Below are 21552 nucleotides of genomic sequence, written 5' to 3' on the forward strand. Positions count from 1 at the left end.
TCTTGGTGAATGCAACATCCCCCTGCGCTGTCACTTTCCAGCCCGCTGCAAGGAGATAAGCAGGAAGTAAGAAGCCACCTCTGCACACATCGGAGCTGTCTATCTCTATATGTGTATAGATATACACATATATACGGTGTATAGATCCCTTACTAGCAGCGATCTCTCTTCGGACATCAGACGGGTGCTTTAAACCTCCTAGCCCGTCTCCTTCTTCCATCGTGATCGTGGGATTCGTTTACAGCGCTGCGTTCTGCAGCTTCCTCACCATCACAACAGGGAAATAAAGGACCTGAATGAGGTGTGGGGGAATTGTCAAGATGGCAGCAGCAGGAGCAAGGAGGTTATGCGTTTAGTGCATGATCGCGGAGACACATAGAAGACCACGCTTCAGCCCATCTGGGACATTGCTGATTATGTGGATTCTCTGCAGAGTGTTGTCACAGCGCCCGATGAGGAAGGGGCTTTGAACGCGTTGGTGATCGCGCACGAACTCTCCTGGATGGGTGATTCTGTGACCGCACGTGAAGCAGCTTTTGCACGAGTTGCGTTTTCAGCCCTTTCTGCCCTACCTAATGCCCTTGCGTGGAAGCCGTGTGAGCGGAGGGGGGTATCTGCATAAAGCCACTGAAATCCGGACAGCGATCGCTCTAAATACCCAGTGAGCGCTGCTGCACGGGGGAGCGCAGAGGACTCTGAGCGCCCCGATCCCGTCTGCTGGGAGCTGGGCACCTGGCACAGGCATGGACGCCGTCTGAACGCTTCATCTTCCAGTACACCGTGGGCACTTACGAGACTTGTGCCATGTGCGCTCACTGACGTGCCCTGCGTTCGCTCTGGGTAAATAATATACGGCTAATCTTTCTGCGCACAGACCTGACATTTCGGGGAGGTTTGGGTGGAGGGCCAATCGGATAGTATGGCAGAAGCCTCCCCGTCTCCCTCCGTGTCCCCTGTGGGGGAGCTGGATATAGACCCGGACTTCGAGCCCCAGAGCCGGCCCCGCTCCTGCACGTGGCCCCTGCAGCGGCCCGACTCCCAAGCCAGCCCTGGCAAACCTTGCCGCGGAGAGGTCGGGGACTCGTCCTCCTCTATCATCCCGGAGGAGGAGGACGATGACGAGGAGGTGGCGGCTGCCTCCGCCGCTGTAGCCGGTGAGCCGTTGGAACGACGAACGGTGGTGCTGGTGAGCGGAGGTGAAGGGGGGACCATGACCGTGCTGGCGTCCCCGGTTGGCGGGGCGGAGGCGGCGCAGGCTCCGCTGGGAGGTGCCGGAGGAGCGGGAACCGGCCAGCAGCGGAAGTGCTCGTCCCGCAGGAACGCCTGGGGCAACATGTCTTATGCAGACCTCATCACCAGGGCCATAGAGAGCTCTCTGGACAAGAGGCTCACCCTGTCCCAAATATACGACTGGATGGTCCGCTCCGTGCCCTATTTCAAGGACAAGGGGGACAGCAACAGCTCGGCGGGGTGGAAGGTGAGCAGAGCTCCACTCTATTACAGCACACTGTGGCGTGTGTGTATATATATATATATATATATATACACACACCACTGCAGGCCATTGGCATGGACACATTGTATATATATATATATATATATATATATATATATATATATATATATATATATATACACACACATTGTACAGCATGGCAGAATATGATGTAAAAAAATAATATATATATATATCGTAAGTATAATATAAATCGATAATATATATATAATATACATATTTGTCACTGTATGGAGATCCTTTTCTGATCATACTGCTGAAACTGTACTGTGGAAGAAAAGTTGTGTTAGAAAGTATTATTATGTGTTCACCATGTGAAGTATCTGAGCTAACGACCCAGTATACCCAAGCAAAGTGGTTACTGTTATATATTATAAACAAGCGTTCTATAACCAGTCATTCTATACATTGTCTAAGAATTGTATAGAAGACTTTGTTTACAACTAATTAACATTAGTTTGAGCATGTGAGAACGGCCATTCATAAATAATGAGTCCGTTTTATATGTCTATTCGTTGCCAGACTTGCTCCATCAGTCTATATATACGTATGCCAGGTCCCTAAATAACATTTATGGATATTTCATATAGACTTCCATAAGTGAACATGCCCTACGCATTCATAGAGTGTGACTTGCAGCGGTTTATCTCGTCTCATTAAAATTAGCCACTTATATCCTAGAATCTAGTATTAGCCTCTAGCTCCCTGCTGCCAAAAAATCACTTTCTGAATGCTTTTGGGGTTTGTTTCGGACAAAGAATAACAGTTTCACGTTCCGTGCATTACCTATAGACATGTGTTTTGTCACATGACCTCCCTCAGAGACAAGAGACCCTTGATTTGTTTTGTTTACAATGCTGCAGTAACATAAGGACTTGGGATTTTTATTAACGGTTTGAAAAATGCTCTATACAGAAGGAAGGCAAGTTTTAAAAGTTCCGTCGTATTAAAAAAATACAACCATTATCACTATATATATATATATATATATATATATATATATATATCTTTCTCTTGAGGTCCTTATTCTCATCACTCTCATCACCCAGCACAGTGTGGTTATGTTATCATAAAGCCTATATATATATATATCTGAATCAGAGCATTGCGACTGCGCTCCAATGCTTTGGGGCAAAGCCTCTCATATTTGGTGATCTAGGCATCGTGCCCGAAGTGATCTTTAGATGCTACTTATTTATAAGCCATAACATATATAGCTTATTAACTAACTTATTCACCTTTTCATAGGTTAACCGGTCACCTCGGGTGTTAAGATGCAATCATTTAACCGTTTACCACAGTGCAGTAAGAAAAGGGCTTCATTTATTTGTGTAGTAGATCTAGATGAGATAGCTGTGGTAAAACGCGGTACACACAACAAAAATGTTACAGTGAAAAAGTCATGAAAACTGTGCAACAATATTACACGTTCTTTAAAAGTGCTACTTACAACAAGCATCATTTTGTGACACATCATCTTTGAAGGTGATGTATATAGTGCAGAAATCATACACGAATGCAGGAAATTAGGATCATGCATGGGAATGTCTGCGCATGCACATGCACCAAGAGTACACACACTCACTCTCCTAGTACAGTCTTCTTGACGTGCCAACAGGTCAGGGAAATGGGCAGAGCGGTTTCCATTCAGTAGTACTAATAAGCTTTTGAAATTAACAGAGCATTGTCCCCATAACATGTTTCTATTAGTGGTTTCACCCTGGAAAAAGCTCTGTTTTTGGGGTAAACAATAGAATGTCTCGGTCTTAATCACCAACAAGGACCTGGCCCGCAATCTCCGTTCAAGCTCATCCCAAAGGTGTTCAATGGGGTTGAGGTCGGGGCTGTGTGGGGGGCAGTCAAGTTGTTCCACAACAAACTCATCCAACCATGTCTTTATGGACCTTGCTGTGTGTACTGTGTCACAGACATGCTGGAATAGGGCCTTCCCCAAACTGATCACACAAGGTTGGAAGCATAGCACTGTCCAAAATGTCTTGGTACACTGAAGCATTAAGATTTTCCTTCACTGGAAGTAAGGGGCCAACCCCTGAAAAACAGCCCCAGACCATTATCCCTCCTCCAATGAACTTTACAGTGGGCACTGTGTAGTCCGGTACGTAGCGTTTTATTTGAATCTGCCAAACCCAGCTTCGTCCATCAGACTGTTACATTCATCACTCCAGAGAACATGTTTCTGGTGCTCCGGTTTCCGGTGCTTTACACCACTGCAGCCGACGCCTGGCATTGTGCATAGTGATCTATGGCTTATGTGTAGCTGCTCGCCAATGATAACCCATTTCATGAAGCTCCCGACAGACAGTGCTTGCGCTGATGTTGCTTTCAGAGGCAGTTTGTACTTAGTGATGCTGCACAGGACAGGCGATTTTTACATGCTGCACGCTTCAGCACCCAGCAGCTCTACTTTGTGAGTGTGCGTGGCCACGAAGCAGTGCGTGGCTCCTAGATGCTTCCACTCCACAATAATAGCACTTACAGTGGACCAGCACAGGCCTTTCACCAACTGGCTTCAAAAGTGGCATCCTATGCCATGTTTAAAGTCACTGAGCTCTTCGGTAAATACACCTGCTAGCAAAGGCTGTGCCTGAAACACCTTAACTCAATAATTAGGAAGGATCTTCACTTTTATGTCATATAGTGACTCCACCATACACACACACACACAGCCAGTCAATGTAGCAATTGCTGGCATAAAGGTATTAAATATATTAAGATGTTGCATACATATCAGACACATATGTTTTTTAAGCGACAGGGTCTCATGGTGAGCCATTACTGAAAGTTTCCGGGTATGAAGATATGCAACGGGTAACAAGACATGCGCAGGTTCCCCAACCTGAGGAATTTCTTGCTACCAATTTGGGTATATACTGTCGTATATTATTTAGTACACAGAGGTTATCTCTAATGTGTGTGTGGGATACATACAATAACACATACAGGTGCGATGTCACGTAGCATGTGAAACTGTAAATCATTTGCAGTCTATAGACACTGATTATACTTATTACTGTCACATGGAGTTGTTTGGTTACCGTACCTTGCCTCTGACATCGTTTGCGCAGGATGGCCACTCATACCATGAATCATTCTGTATACAGCCATGTAATTGTTCACCCACCTAGGAGTCTGTTTAGTAAATACTGGAGTATATTTCACGTGTATGATCTACTGAATTGTACGTGCTGTAGCCTGTGGGAGTGCCAACCACCAGGATCTCAATGTGATGTGCAAAACGTTTCTGATGACAACATGCGTGTATATGTAGGAAGTCCTAACTCGGAAAACATGTTTCTGGATTCGTGTTCCGTTTGATTCCACCCTTCTATTTACTAGAGCTCGTGTCATATTTTAGACAAGACAATTTAACGTGCGATTGGGACAATTGTATCGGCACCAGCCAAGAGCTGGTCAAGTGGTGAACATCGAAAAGCTCTGAAGAGCTTTCTGAAGTAGGGACTGGAAATGATTGTTCAAACCAACACAGCTGGGTGATATTGCCTGTGGACAACGGCTTGTAACTGCCTTGTTTTACGCCATCATACAGTATTTCACGACGTGGTCAGTGAGCGAGATGAACCGGCTCAGACGCTGAGTTGCCGAAATAAACAAATGTGTCTAGCTTGAGGTGGACGAGATTGAGAAACACCACTTGACAGGTCTGCAATGGACTTAATGACATCTCGCCCATCGATGCAGTGTCACAACCAGCAGTTTATTAAGAAGACCAATCACTTTCTATTTCCCGAGAGACAAGAGGATGGTCCCTCAACTAGGCGAAGAAGCGATTGCGTTATAAAACCTATTATCTGCATACACTTGGCCACATCATTGTGCTGCTCCTCTTATGATCAAGTCATGGCATAGAGAAAAAACATAGAGATCTAGCCGATGTACAGTAAAAAAAAAAAAAGTATAATTACGTCGATGGTTACCCGAAACAATAGCAGAACGCGTGTGCTTAGTATATTGTGTGACATTGTCATTTTTGTCACATCTGCGTCTATTAAAGACATAGCGAAGCTATGTAATGGAAATATTCTTCAAGAATATTCAATATTTTTAAAGTTTACAGGTCCATGAAGTTCTGTTCTATGGATACAACTGACACTATGGGGCTGATGTATAAAGCAGACTTATATGTATAAATTACCTGCCTTATACATGCAAGTTTCTCAAAGAAAGAGGTATATTTCTATTATGTCAAATTTCAATTAAATAGTTATATATTTTTGTTGATAATGTATCATATAATTGTTTTCACGTAAAGCTTGTAAAAAAAACAACAATATTGCGGGAATGCATATTCAGACAGATTGAATACAGCATAGCAATATAGCTCATACCAAGTAACCGCAAATACAACATGTATAGACATGTAACACCTACATTTTCGTAATAGAGGTCGTATAGAAATACCTACAGTATATTCTTTTTTTGTTCCTAAGAAAGTTAATATATATATATATATATATATATATATATATATATTAACTTGTAGTTTTCACTGTATAACATTACATTACAAAGCCAGTTGCTATCCAATGGAGCTGAACTGTCTTTATGAAGAGAGATTGGGAGGAGGTATTACGTCCTAAAGCAGTACCAGTTTGCCAGCATTAAGGGGAAGTATTCACCTTTAATGCTATCCGGAGTTGTCCAAGTCTATGTTAATTGACAGAATACCTTTGGAAGAACATAATGTCTTTTTTTTTTAATTTTTTTTTTTTAACTACAATTAATTACGTGTGCCCAGTTCTTGGTTGATGCGTCTCTTGTGACATTGGCCAGGATATAACAATTATTGTACGTGTTCAGCACAAGAACTACACGCTTGAACTAGAAATCATTTTTTAAACAATCTGGGTGAGAGGAAGGGAACGTTCCCTATCTTTCTGATTTTTAAAATTGATAAATATGCCCCTTGTAGAGCGCCGTGGAAAACGATGGCCTCATATATTTCTGTGCCAGGTTCTGTAATCTCCCTTTTTAGGGTGTTCATTGTATCAGCGCATTTAGCCTCTTCGGTCTTTCCCAGCTTTGCAATGCTTCATTTTGTCTGAATAGTTTCCATTGTACATCTCCTTGTAAAATTAAATGTAAACAAAACTAGAAGCAGGTAGGACTTGTTTTATGTAAGGTGACTTTAAACTGTTTGCTTTAGGAAGTTATCCAGCCCTGGTTAGCAACGTCTGATTTCTCAACAGCTCCTACCCTGTTCATATGGTACATTGTCTGCAATTACTCCCCACGACCGTGTCTGTGTGTGTGTATTTATATGTATTTAGTATATATATGTAAATAGTGTATGTGTATATATATATATATATTTATATATATATGTCATATTGTATGTATATACAAAGTTGTATTCCAGTAGACAGCTTTGTAATTAAATATATGTATTTTGGTTATACTCTGATGGTTTTGATTCTTTTAAATTATTTTTTTCCCTATTTTCGAAACATCTGATGTCAGTGAAAGGGTGAGTCACACGTGGAGTTCCCGAAAGGGCATTACTTAAACCTAACCCCCCCCCCCCATCCATTGGGAGACGGGATTGGGGGGTTGAGATGGTGGGACCATTAGGGGTCCGTGCCTCCTTTATATATTAACCCCCCTTATCTCCAGTAGGGGATGGGTATTAAGGGAATATATCCCATGAGGATTATTTAATAACTTCCACCAGTAGGGTGGAGTAGGGTTAAGAAGGGAACAATAGTCGCCCTCAAATTGGTTAATAGGTGGGTTCTGGGAGGGAGTTTTACTGTGAACAGGGCAGTAGGGACAAGTTTAAAGTGGCATCTGTGTGCAAGTTTATGGAAGGTTGTCTTGTTTCTTGCGATTTGGCCATTGCTGTTCATTTTTTGCCAGTTTGCAAGCGCCTGCTCTTTAGTGAATAGTGAGGTCATCATGCCAAATTACAAAAACCTTTTTTGACTGTTTACAAGACAATCGAAAAGATGAGGAGGTGACTCTATAACTGTTGATAACAGTAGTCCGGGAGATAACAAGCTCAAAATACTAGTCTATAAGCTCATCTTCTATTGTCCGCACTATAACATAAGACATCAAGTACTTGTTTATAGCTCAAGAGCATTAAACAACATATATTTTTACTAGGTAGTTGACATTATGCTTAGAAAAACCACTTAAATAGTTACGTTTATAAATATTTTACCATTGTAAGTAGTGGGGTTATTTTTTTTTCCGTTTTAAAGTGGAATAATAGAAGTCTATATATTAGCATTTACTATTGTTGTTTTAGTGTATTAAATGATTCCTCTATCTCCCTGTCAGCACATGCTTATGTCATTTTGTAGATGTAGTGGGTTTGGCTGGAACAAGAATGAACTGAATGAACTAGGCAGACGTGTGACAGATATTCAGACAGTGGGAGTCTAAATCTACTGGTTGGAGCTGTCTGACTTGCTCGGGATGGCAGGGAAGATAGTATTTATCATTATTATTGTAAGAAATTATTATTATTTGCCATGCATGATGATGGAAAAACCCTTGTTTTACCCACAATTCCATATCACCATGTTATGCCTTTAAAAATGGCTAAATTTGTTTTAATTGTGTGTTCGCACTTTACCGCAACCATTTGTCAATGTGGCGCTGGAAGCCAAAGGCATGCGTTTTAGTCTTGCACTGCCGACCCCGTGTTTGTCATTACTGTGTTCCGATTTGTGATGCAATTGTAGATTGTTTCGTGATTGCCTGTGTAATCAATAGCATTTTCTGATGTGCGTCACCACAAACGTTCACTTCGACATTAATCTGCACCTTTGTAGATTATTGGGGGGGGGGGATTCTGGCATCTAACCGGTATAAGTGATGCAAGTTTATAGAGCAATCATTCACAAACAGAGGACAGATCTTCCATAGATTTACCGTGAAAGACAAATAATCTTTTACATACAAGGTACTTTATAACTTTGGGCAGAATAGGTAGTTTTAAATTTAAGTTTTTCTCTCCCCAGTACAGTGTGTTGGCAGGGGCTATAAACACGCAGTTTTAAGAGGAACCGCCACATTGCACCCCCGATCTTGACTCTCAAATACAATATATTTTTTATTTTCGCTTTCACAATGATATAAAGATGTTGCTGACATACTGCATGAAAGAGCTGCCGTCTTGACTGTGCATCACATTTTAAACCGATGCCTCACCCTAAGGTTATTAGGGCGAAATTGGGAAACTGCATGGCGGTAAACAGTGTCTAGCGCTGGGGGTTAACCTGCAGTCTGATAAAACAATGCAGGTAGCTTCCGCTTCTTGGGATGACAGTAAGATTCCAGTGCAGTCTTCGATTAGGAATCATGGGAAATAAAGGGACATTTGCATGAAATAACGTAGCAACCTACCTTGGAACTCTCTGGCTCTGGTAACCTGGAGCCCCCTCTGCAGGATGCAGGTAGGAGGTCCCACTGACATCACTAGGCGCGCACCATTTCAGGGGCGGGTGAGGCACGCCACAACACTGCTCCCGCATCCCAGTGTTTCCTCGTAGTGACGTGGAAAAAGCTCCCAGGTATGCCTAGCAATGCCTTTGCTGGATGTCAGGGCATGAAAGTATACATCGGAATAATTTTAAAACTTAACAGTAATAATTATAATAGCAACAGGGGTGGTTGATGGTTCTCAGTGCTGAATTCAAATATGGTTTTATCTTAGATGGGACTTTTAATGGATAATGACGGCAGGTAAACAGGGGCAACAATGTCGAGACTCGTTCAACAAAAACGCAAATGAGATAATGTGAATATTCAACTTATCGCCCCCTGCCCAACACGCTCCTTTGTATCTTGAGGTGTATTTTCTTATGCCTTGCAAAATACAAAAGTGACTTTAGTCATAGCAGGTATTTTGCTAAAGGGGATATATGTATATGTTTACAGTATACATTTGACCTTTTACATTAACGTCATTATTAATGTTCCGCCGTTGTCGGGTTTAGACCTATTCAGTGACTCTATTCTAGGAGCTTTCTATTTAAAGCGCGGCTGTTTTTTTCCAGTTTTATTGTAACCATCGGAGACAGATGAGCCAGGAAAGGTTTTCACTCATCTTTCTGACATTCTTGTCATGGCAGATTTCCTCAGTCACTAAGCCAGTGTCCTTATAGAAATATCCAGCTCTTGCAACACAGGGGGGGGGGGGGGGTGCAAGCGGTACCAGATGTAGACGCATCTGTTTCGAATCTCTATAGTGTCTCGGACATCACTTCCAAAAACCGACTGCTTAAATGTCTTCCCATAATTTAACTTAAAATGCAAGATTTTTTAAGTTAAGTATACCAATGCAGACCTGATCCAACGGCTTCGTTACTAGGGGAATGTGAATAATGTCAGTGTTTTTAACAGGATACTACTTGTTATGTTCTTTCTACAGCGCTACAGAATATGATGGTGCTATATAAAACAATAAATAACAATAATAATGATATTGCTTGGTTAGCAAAAAAGACATTGTGTTAGCCAGCGACGGATCATGGGCAACAAAGGAATATTTGAAGGAAGTGCCATAGCAGAGGCAGATGAGATGACGGACTTGGAAAGTATAAATCTGAATAACAGTTCATTGCTAATAAATAAAATAGTAATAATACAAGGTGATTAGGGGTATTTACTGCCGGATTTCTCTCACATATGACTGCTATTTGAATATTTAAGATCTCTAGAAAGAAAATAGTAAAACAGATGTGGTTGGTGCAGTTGACATTAATTCTGCTTCATTTTTCTATGATTGCAACATTTGCCCTAAAAAAACAACTGTTTAAGATCTGAGAAATCCTTTTTGAAAATCAGTTTTCTGCTTTTTTTGTGTGCGTGTGTGTTTCTTTTTCTAGTTTACGAAGCAAAGTGTTCATTCTGAGTTAATGTTTTTTATTATTTTTTTTTCTTTTGTTTTGATCCACGAAAGAACTTGGCTTGTCAAAGGAAAATGCAGACGGTTGCTAAACTGGGTCTTTGTTTCAGTTTTCCTTGGCTTGAAATAAGCTGTAGGCCCACAACTGGAGACCTTTTGACGTATGCCTTTCATAAGCAAAGAATTTGCTGCCTCGCGAATTGAAGTTTGCATACACTCTCGCACACCCCATGCTAACATGTAGCGATCATTGTTTACTTCCTGTGTAAGTCCTGGTACATTCAGTACCAAGAAATAGGAGTTGTTCACATAAGCACCAGTGCCAGATTTATCTTCTAATCCAGTTTTCCCCTCTCAGCCCAGGACAGATTATAAATGTGTTGCACGCTTTTATTCTTTTTCTTCCTTAGTTTATTATTTTTTTCTTCTTAACAAGTTTAAGTTCCTCCTTAAATGCTCCGTTTCATGCTGTTTGAATGTTACGTAGCACTTGTAATAGTAAACCATGCTGGTCAATGTGTGTTATAAAACAACACACAAACAGGGCACTGGTGTGCTTTAGAGGTCGGAGAGCTGGGTTGAATCAGATTACTTGCATTACTGTTTGAGTCATGTGTGAGCTTAGTTGGTCATGCCTATTGAATTCCGTAAGGCCTTATGCACATCCATATGGAAATATATTCATCCGATATTATTATTATTATTTAATGTTTTATATAGCGACATGCCTCGCACGCTCCCCGTTTTGTCAAGTCTGGCATTTGACTCAAGCCCATAATGGCCAAGTGGCCATCATTAAGCAAGATGTGCTACTATATTTGTATAAGAATTTTAAACAAAAAGTTTTTTTTTTTTAATTATTTGAAAATCTGATTCCAGACAACCCTAGTTAGCTTCTCCTGCAAGAAGGGCTTAGCTAGCCCTGCATGCCGCATAAGGAATCATTAAATCTGTTAAGCAACTCTCATTATACATATCCAGCTCAGCTCCTTTTTGTCTCCTTCTTCCCACTTTAGAAATTCTAATTTGTGTTATATATATATATATATATATATATATATATATAGTGTAGGGCTGCAACTAACGATTAGTTTCATAATCGATTAGTTGGCCGATAATTTTTTCTATTAATCGGATAAAAAAAATTAAATTTTTCATTTATTTTAAATTATTTAATAAAGTAACATAGGATGTTAAAAACAAACGGCAGAATAATTTTTTTTTCTTGTTTTTATTTCCCCAACCTGCCCCCCAGTTATGCATATTTGAGCCCAGGCTTGCCACACTGCCCTCCCCGACATGCCACACTGCCCTCCCCACATATGCCTTATATACCCTATATGCCTTATACCCCCAGATATGTCACTCCGTCCTCCCCAGGTATGCCGTATACCCCCCTGATATGCCATAGTGCCCTCATAGGATTTGCAGACTCGTTCACAGACACAATACTTTTATAAATAAATACAGGATTAATCTTCACTGCCCCCAGGATTTAGATTCCCCTCAGTTTGCCCCCCTTTACCTCTAACTGCACCTTAAGTTAACTTTATTAAATTAATTAAATTAACTCTCAGTCCTCCGCCCCTAAATTAACCCTAAACACCCCATTAAGTATAACTGCCCCTAAATTAACCCTAAACACCCCATTAATTATAACTGCCCCTAAATTAACCCTAAACACCCCATTAACTATAACTGCCCCTAAATTAACCCTAAACACCCAATTAACTATAACTGCCCCTAAGTTAACTCTAAACACCCCCTTAACTATAACTGCCCCTATGTTAACCCTAAACACCCCATTAACAATAACTGCCCCTAAGTTAACCCTAAACACGCCATTAACTATAACTGCCCCTAAGTTAACCCTAAACACCCCATTAACTATAACTGCCCCTAAGTTAACCCTAAACACCCCATTAACTATACCTGCCCCTAAGTTAACCCTAAACACCCATTAACTATAACTGCCCCTAAGTTAACCCTAAACACCTCATTAACTATAACTGCCCCTAAGTTAACCCTAAACACCCCATTAACTATAACTGCCCCTAAGTTAACCCTAAACACCCCATTAACTATAACTGCCCCTAAATTAACCCCCACCTCCCCTAACTTTCAGCAGCCCAAATATTAATTTTATACTCACAGTTAGATGAGTGTCACAGCCATGGCGATGCTAAAGAAATGGGCGGAGCCAATCGGCCATTTGGCGCCGCCCCTTTCTTCCTCCCTGTCCGTCCCCGCAGTCACTGCCGATTGGCCCCGCCCCTTTCTTTCTCCAGCAGCGATTGCAGGGAGGGACTGGAAAAAGGAAGTGGGCGGGCCAATCGGCAGTGACTGCAAGGAGGAACTGTAAGTAGCAACTGCTGCTGTGACTCCTGTGAGTCACACTAACGGATTATAACACGAGGGGTATTTTTCAGAGCATTTGCTCTGAAAAAACCCTCATTTTATAATCGATAAAAATCGATTCAACTAATCGATAATGAAATTCGTTGCCAACGAATTTCATTATCGATTATCATCGATTTTATCGATTAGTTGTTGCAGCCCTAATATAGTGTATAGCATTTTAAATACACAAAATTATGTGCCCAGAACAAAGGAGGATTGCATAGCAGAAAAAGGAATGTGGTGGGAAACCAAAGAGTGTTAAAAAAAACTTTACACAAGCTTTAAGAGTTTCAAAAACTCACCAATGTTTGGAATACCTGACATGGACATTGGAGTAAGAAAAGTTCAAAGTGTATTGGAAGATCTAAAAGTGCAATTCAATTTTTATCCCAAAATTCCAGAACATGACATCCAAATTTAAACTACAATAAGTTAGAGGGTGGGCTGTCCAAGGAAAGAACACAATGCAGACCACTTGATTGGAAACAATACATTTTGGGATTGCAACCCCACCTCGGTGGAAGAAAAGTGGAGGAAAGAATGCAATTTGATTTGTTTAACACTATATATATTTAGAGAGGTTGAACTCATTTGAAAAAAATGCAGGCAAAACGTACACTTTAAACTATACCTTACTTTAAAATATCTACTTATGTTAAATCCTTAACACCAACACATTCATAATACAAGTTCGGTTTACAAAAGGGGTTTCACTTAACTAACATAAAGTGTTTTACGCCTATCTTATTAAGACCAAAAAAAGGCTTTACTGTGGAAAAAGCCCTGCCTTTACTTGTGTTGATGCTGGAATAAGCATGAGTGGGGGTTGAGGAGAAGAAGTGGTGTAGAGTTTCACGGAGTCCCTCCTTAGTCAATAACATACACTCTTTACTGAGTTAACAATTTAAAAGGAAAAGCCGGGGCTGATGCAAGAGCTGCAAATGTGTTAACTTAGACAGGGTGTGCAATGTTACATAAAGTGAAAATAACATATAATGTTTGACTTGGTCTAGAAGTTTGTATCGCAGTGGTAGGCCTCTAAATATCTGCATGGCTTTGGCGATAAAAGCTTATTTAGTAACATTCACAAACATCAAATCAGTGGCTGCTTATAAGACCTACTTCCACGCTCAAGACATTTCTAATCAGAATTAATCCTAGTACTTCAGCCATTGATCTGCAGGTTTGGACTCAAGTCTCCCCTAAAAATCAGGTATATCTTTTTGCACTAGTGTGGAAACCTCAAAAATGCTGGGAGGTATAGCAATTACTCAGGCCTCTTATTTAATGACACATAAAGAGCGAGTTTGTTACTAGTGTAGGCAGGGCTGGCCTTAGGGGTGTGCGACCTGTGCGGCCGGGACTTAAATTATAACATTGTTTGTTTTTTTTGTAACTTTATTTAACATCCTCCATGTGAAATAAAGGTTTTTTTTAACTGTATTTAACATGGAGGATGTTAAATAAAGTTAAACAAAAAAAACGGTGTTGTCATTTAAGTCCCGGGCAGGGGCGCCGAGCGGTTGCTTGTGAAGTTTTCAGCACCGCTCGGCACCCCTCACTCTCCTGGACTCCGTCGCGGTGCCAGCGTTTTGTTGCACTTTTATTTTCGCTGCACGCAAGGGGGACACAAGCTAAAGGATTACATTAGCCTCCCATGGAGGTAAGTTAAAGGTGTTGTTCTGTGCCTTGCATCTGGGTAATTATCAGTGTGCCCAATGACCAGTCTGGGTCTCATAGGGACCATTTCTCACACTAGCGTCTTACCATTTTCCTCATTGTTATTGTTCACTGCTCCTTAGTAGGCACGTGTTTAGTTTTATATAGTAAAAAATATATACTCTGTAATTTTACAAATAATCCATTCATCTACATATGTTTGTTTTCTTGCCCCTTGGTTTACCCTTTGAATACCTGGTGTGCAATGTATTGCACAACCTTCGGGCACTCTTAAGAGTTAAGCTAACTGTCTGGTACTTACCGAAAATAAGTGTACTATGGTTTTCTGCGAAATGTTAGTTTGGAAGAAGCTCATCCGTCAGTGTAATCCAAACTCAATGTGGTAGGCGGCTACATGTAATTTTCTCTTCCTGCACAGCATTGCTGTGGACAGTATGTTCTTTTAGATCCAGGATCGCAGCCGAGAAAGTTAAAGACTTTGAACGATGGTTCACCTTCTGTGTTTGGGGTCAGCCATCCAGGAAGCAATTTGTAATTTTTTTCAAGTTCGTTTGCAAACAGACAGTGTCTTATGCAATAAAGTGTGTTGTGGCAGGAAAAAGCTCCCTTTTTATTTATTTATTGAGGAACATTCGAGGAAAGACTGCCATAGTAGACAACTAGGGCTGTAGTCTTTCTTCTATTAGTAACTTAAATCTTTTCAGTATAAAATGTATTGTGAAAACCAGCGTGGTAAGGTTTTGCTGCAGAAGATCAAGGTATTCAGTATTCTAGCCCGCTATAATAAAAGAAGTTATTAAAACAAAACACCGTGTCGTTAAAATACAGTGTAACAAATATTACTCTGAAGAGAAAATGTTAAAGGCAGAAGTTATAGGTTATATATAAAGAGCCATTGTGAAATTACCATGGAAGGAAAAGGACTATTCTTGGTGATCCTCCATATTTTCCAGTATGCCCTAACGCTATAGCATGTTCCGGTATTTGAGAAAAGGTGGTATTTATTTCTGTTAATTTAATAGCAGCATTTGTGTTTGTGTGCAATCAAAGGTGTCACATACAGGTTTTATTAGAGGGCTTAAAGGGCCCTTATAATCGGGATCAATGCATTCCTTTATAAGAGTTTACCATTTGGGGGTTTCCATTTGCGTAACCTCGCCAAGGTTCTGGACTTCCCACTTAATCTGTAAGGGTTCATTCTGATATTTTTAATGGCAGCGATTGATTACGAGTAAAAATGGTTAAAAAAAAAGTGTTTTTTTTTAATTATTTGAAAATCTGATTCCAGACAACCCTAGTTAGCTTCTCCTGTGAGAAGGGCTTAGCTAGCCCTGCATGCCGCATAAGGAATCATTAAATCTGTTAAGCAACTCTCATTATACATATCTAGCTCAGCTCCTTTTTGTCTCCTTCTTCCCACTTTAGAAATTCTAATTTGTGTAATATATATATATATATATATATATATATATAGTGTAAAGCATTTTAAACACACAAAATTATCTGCCCAGACCAAAAGAGGATTGCATAGCAGAAAAAGGAATGTGGTGGGAAACCAATGAGTGTTAAAAAAAACTTTACACAAGCTTTAAGAGTTTCAAAAACTCACCAATGTTTGGAATACCTGACATGGACAAGAAAAGTTCAAAGTGTATTGGAAGATCTAAAAGTGCAATTCAATTTTTATCCCAAAATTCCAGAACATGACATCCAAATTTAAACTACAATTAGTTAGAGGGTGGGCTGTCCAAGGAAAGAACACAATGCAGACCACTTGATTGGAAACAATACATTTAAAAAAAAGTGTCTCAAAACGTCATGGATTACTGCAGGGGAATACTGATATACACCAACTTTGGTAGCAATTTTTAAAAACAAAGATTTTAATGACGTGATTGTTCGTTTAGAGCAGTTAATATGGCAGAAACTAAGCCTTTCTCCATTTCAGTCATTATAAGGTTCCACCCTGAAGGTGTTCCAAAGATGGTCATGTTTGTAACTGTTTAAAAGCAGAACCGTTGTATTAGATGTTGATTGTAACTCCCAGAGACAACCAGTTGTGTATTTGTGCTGTGCTTGAATACCATTTTTACTTATGGACAAAATCCACACAGTGTGAGTGACTTCGGATTGCAAAGGCTGGAGAAACTATAGTTTATGGTAATATAAAATACCGATAATTACTGATTTAATGGCTTTTTACGTTTATGTTGGAACAGCTACTCTACAGACCATTCACATAACGCTTTCTCTTTTAAGCTTCAATTTTATTTTAACCCAGTATACTTTTTTTGACAAGGAAGTGGTCTTCTTTAATAATTATTTCTTTACCGGAACTGTTTCCACAAACTTATTTCACTTCTTATTGAGGATTTTCCCAAAACGTCATACCCGAGGTTTGAAATACCTATTATCGTGTTACTTCCATGGAATTATTCCTGTTCCTACGGTGATTTTGTATTGCACTAATGATTGCGGACTGATAGCATATCCTGGCCTGACCCCTATGAAACCCGTTTTGCATTCATCTTTACATTTCATTCATCATTATTATAATTCCAACATTTACAGGGACAAAGATCGTAAAGGAAGGTGTTGTGGCCCTGAATACATCTGATTGGTCTGGTTCAGCCTTTCCATCACGTGATTGAATACCTTATACAAGTCCATCACTTATAGTGCATTCTCCTACACAATGCCTACACAATCATATGTCATGTTTCTTCCAGGCTCCGATTAAGCATCTGTGCTTACATAAGCCTTCTGTTTGTACTCTCTGCCCGATTGGTCGTAATACTTTTTGATCATGACCAATCTGGAAGGATCAAGAGCCTTGTCACTTAGCAACCGTGAGCGATCCCGTTGAATGAGATTATTGGCAGGCCTGGGGCAAACCATGTACCGGCAGCTGTACAAAAATCCAAAAATATTGCCTGCATGCCTGTGGTGTTAGGGATAGGCGGTAACCGTATTTCCACCTGGCACGTCACTTATAATTATTGTGACTGACATAACTGGTACTAATTATTCCAAATTACTTTGAGTATCACAAATAATCTTAAAGAGGCACACAAGAACAACTTACTTTTAATCACATGTAAGGATTTCACCCTTTTTTTATCTTCTAAAGTATATGCAGGTTTGTGAAGAGGTGGCAGCTCGACACAAAAGACATATAGCTTTATACCCAGTAGAGTTTACTGAGCTCAGCTTTATAAAAGGGATTATGGCGAATGGACCGCAAAACCGTATAGGCGGCTGGTAGGTGACTGTATTAACTGTTAGGGGGTCCCAGCACATGCATTTAATTTTATTACTGGCTGTTCGGATCCGCTTTATATTCCATATCTATGTTAGATTGTCAATTAAAGTTGATCTGTCACTTTTTTACGGTTCTATACACTAGATAAACATACGTAATGGTCTTTACATATTAAAGTAAGTAATATATACTGTGACACTGTACAGCCACATGGAGAGGTTTTGTGTGTATTTTGTGCACAGATGATGCATTTGGAGAGCAGGGGGGGCCAGGCTCCAAACTCCAACTCCAGTGTTGCAACAGACTTAAGTCCATACCAGATTTTGAAAGTCCACTCCAGGACTTTGATGACGTCCGCATCATGTGCGGAAAGTGGACCTTTAAACTCCCTGAGGGCTCACAATCAGGAGTCTGTTGAGGGGAGAGGATGTTCCCCTGTTTTCCCAGGGCAAGGAGAAGCCCTGAAGAATATCCTTGAGCCAAGTGTGGCACTCCCAGCCGTGACTTTTTGTCCGGGGGACATTTTCCAGAGCCTGGTTTAGCTGGGTCTGGCAGGGTGGTTTAAGTTAGTGGATGTCTCCTTATGAGTCAGCCACCCCACGCAGGGTCTGATTTCACGTAAAACAGTTTCTGGATTACACGGAAATTTTTGAGAAAATTTAAGTGTAATAATTTAAATATGCATGGTGATAGGTGCAAGGATTTCCTAACACAAGGCAAACGACCATATAGTGAGATCTTACAACAGGTAGAGAAATATGGCATATAGGGTGCCAAATGGCTTTTACTTAATGAAATGCCATCTATATAGAAGTGTTAACATAGAAAATAATTATCACGGCCAAATATCATAGAAATATAATAAGTTGTAGTAGTATAGCCCCTGGCCATTGAAGCCTGGATCATCTGCCATGCCTTGTGCATCAAAGAGCTTCCAGCACTCAAAGAGTTATGTGTCGGTTTTGCTGCAGCGGCTGATTTTCTATAGGCTGCCCAGCCATCCCTCCCCCTCCTCTTATTGGCTGCCTGTGCTGAGCTCGCCTCAGCTGACTAGAAGTTAATATAGGTCAACAGAGAAATGTGGAATTGACGTGCTGTCCTTCCCCAATCAAGCTTTGTTTAATCTGGAACAGCTCCAGCTCTTTCTAAATACTATCCTACACTTTCAGCACATGCAACGTGACAAAAATAGGCCACATCAGGGCAAAGTTTACCGCAGATATTTCACTCGAAAATCTCCACTTGCAAAATTCAACACCTGCAAGGGCTTACTTTGTAAGTTTGTGCAGACCAAAAGCCCAGTGTGTTTGTTGCACAGTTTTTCTTTAAGCCGCAGTTGCTTATTTTCTTACGAGACCCACCCCAACCACTTTGCTCTGCTAGGAGATCTGATTGTAAATGCTGGAAGGAACAGATCGCCTGCAAGCCAAGGGGCTGGGGGGTGCAGAAAGAGGGCAAATGCATGGGGGGGGTACAATGACATTGAATCGCAATTAATTTGTGAAATAAGCATGTGTCCGTGATCGCTAATCGCTAATCCACAAACCATGGTATTGTGTTTCCCTACTTTTTTCAGGAGAGAAAATCAGGACAGACTAATCAATCCCAATATGGATAGAGAGATTGTAAGCTTGTTTCTGTAAGTCAATTTGCTATGTTATATACTACCTGTTACGTCCCGTCTACCCATTGTACAGCGCTAGGGAATATGATGGCGCTATGTAACACAATGGTAAAAGAGGTGATAGCAATCTTAAACATAAAAAAGGGATTTAACAAAGAGGCAAGTCCTTTTCAAAGGAGAAGTGTAAGGACAAGAAGTCATAATCTAATACTAAAGGATCAGATGTAATGATGCAATGTAAAGATATTTTACTTTACAGAGAAAAAGGTAGATAAGGAATGGCAGGAGTGATAGATACGTTAATAAATAACTTGAACTTGCATATGGATATCCTGAAGAACCAAGCAAGTTTGAGGTCTTTACAGCTGGAATAATGGGAATAGATGGGCCGAATGGGTCTTATCTGCCTTCAAGTTCTATGTTTCTACTGTGGCAGGACTGAAAAGGCATATCACCGTGTTAAAATAATACATTACGTTTGCCTTTTTACAAGGGCTCTAAACCAAGGGAAATGATTGAATCACCTTCACATTGTGTTGTACACTGCGAAAGCATCCTTACAAATATCGAGCCGTGCTTTCATAAAAAGCCTTTTCAAGGCTAATTCAGGCTTTTTAACATGAAGAGCCACTCGCCGTCCATCCAGTTCCGTGATTAAACTACATAACCTGTACACAATACGTCAGTAGGCAAAGCAAAGCAATGCCCACTAGCGTTAAAAAAAATATATTTACCTACAATACCGCGCAAAAAAAAAGACATTTCATTTATTTATATAGAGGCTATAAAGGTATAAAGAGTTCTCTTATAACACAAGTGTTGTCATATATGTTGATCTAGATTCCTAATTATCCAAACAACATTTTCTGTAAATTCTAGATTCTTTTATTTTCTCAATTTTACGTTTACTGACAACAGGGTAGGTTCACGTTGCAAACTCAGCACATTATGATGTCAGAATCAAGCCCTGTAGGTAAACTATACCTGTCATGGACAAGTCCCTTCTCTAAATCGGAGGGTCAGCTTTCAATTAAGCTGTTTAATAAATGATTCGGACGCGACCTAACAAAGTACAGCAATGCGAAACGAGACCCGCGGGGAAGACGATCACAGTGGCAGGTAGTAAATTTAGAAAAAAACCATAGCATCCAGACACATACTTCTGTGTAGAGTCATCATACAGGACATCTGCGTAGGTGTCAGGTTTGGTGGGACGTCTGTGGCGTTAAGGAGCGTGTGACCCATGCTATTAAAGGAAAGCAGACTGTTTTCACACTGTCCGGCCCAGAGTAGCAACTAAGAGGAATTATTTGGATTCTGCAAACGTGGAGCCTGGTTTACTTTTTGAGTCCATTATATTTATGAGCGTGTTTTTTAAATGTATTATTTTTTTTTGTTTAGTGGCAGCACAGGCTTTTAATATATCATTTTTCAAGGCAGTGCCATAAGTACACCCTTTATCACACTGCTGTCCTATATAGTATTTCATCATGACGTCAGAGATGCAAGAATGGTCAGCTAGAAGCTGTCAGAACAGTGGTGAGATACAATAATCAGTGGGGTAATCTGGCTCACCAGTGAATGCAGTTGTTAGTACCATTTTTTTTTCATTTGATTTGTTAAACCAGTTTCAATAAATAGCCTTATTGACATGTAATCTGGTTATTAAGCTGAAATATGTAAACATTGATGTGGTAGGTTCTCATTAACTTTCGTCTTGAGGAATTGCACTAGTGGCGGGGACCTTCAATGTTTGAAAGGTTGTTGGGTGGTTAATAGGCTGTGCATAATAACACGCAGGGATTTTTCAACATTTTGTCTCCATCTCTCGTCTCGTGCTTTAGACATTGTGTACTGCCAATGATACAGCATCGAGTTGACATGCATACACACGAACAAAAACACATTCAAAAAGACTTGTTCTGATGCTTGCGTGCATTTTAATGGTTAGGAACCTTTGGTAAGAGAAAACAGATGTTCTCATAGTTGGATGGATGGTCGAACTGTGTGTGATTAGCTGCTTTAGCTTTCAGTTGATTTTTTTCAGACATTTATCTTCACTATCACCATAAAGTGGCCTCAGTACCCATGACCCTTCCTTGAACTTGTGTGTTGAGTTTACCAAGGAACATATGGTTTGGCCTCTCTGTGACACACAAATTACAATTTGAAAA

General features: G+C 40.4%; 1 protein-coding gene across 2 annotated transcripts in view; it reads left to right on the top strand.

Moving 5' to 3' along the window:
• Positions 1 to 919: 919 nt before the first annotated feature.
• LOC149284609 (forkhead box protein O3-like) overlaps positions 920 to 21552 on the top strand; it is a 45264-nt gene continuing 24631 nt past the window's right edge. The window contains exons 1-2 of one of the 2 annotated variants that reach the window (XM_089496436.1): positions 971 to 1083; positions 1360 to 1477. In XM_089496436.1, the coding sequence (XP_089352562.1) occupies positions 1415 to 1477 (63 nt within the window). In that variant the 5' untranslated portion in view covers positions 971 to 1083; positions 1360 to 1414. Of the gene's footprint in view, positions 1478 to 21552 lie in introns of both variants that reach the window. The other variant, XM_089496435.1, reaches the window with a different exon arrangement.

Source organism: Sceloporus occidentalis, unplaced genomic scaffold (genome assembly GCF_023333645.1).
Source record: "Sceloporus occidentalis isolate IW3139 unplaced genomic scaffold, rSceOcc1.0.p SCAF_90, whole genome shotgun sequence".
NCBI lineage: Eukaryota > Metazoa > Chordata > Lepidosauria > Squamata > Phrynosomatidae > Sceloporus > Sceloporus occidentalis.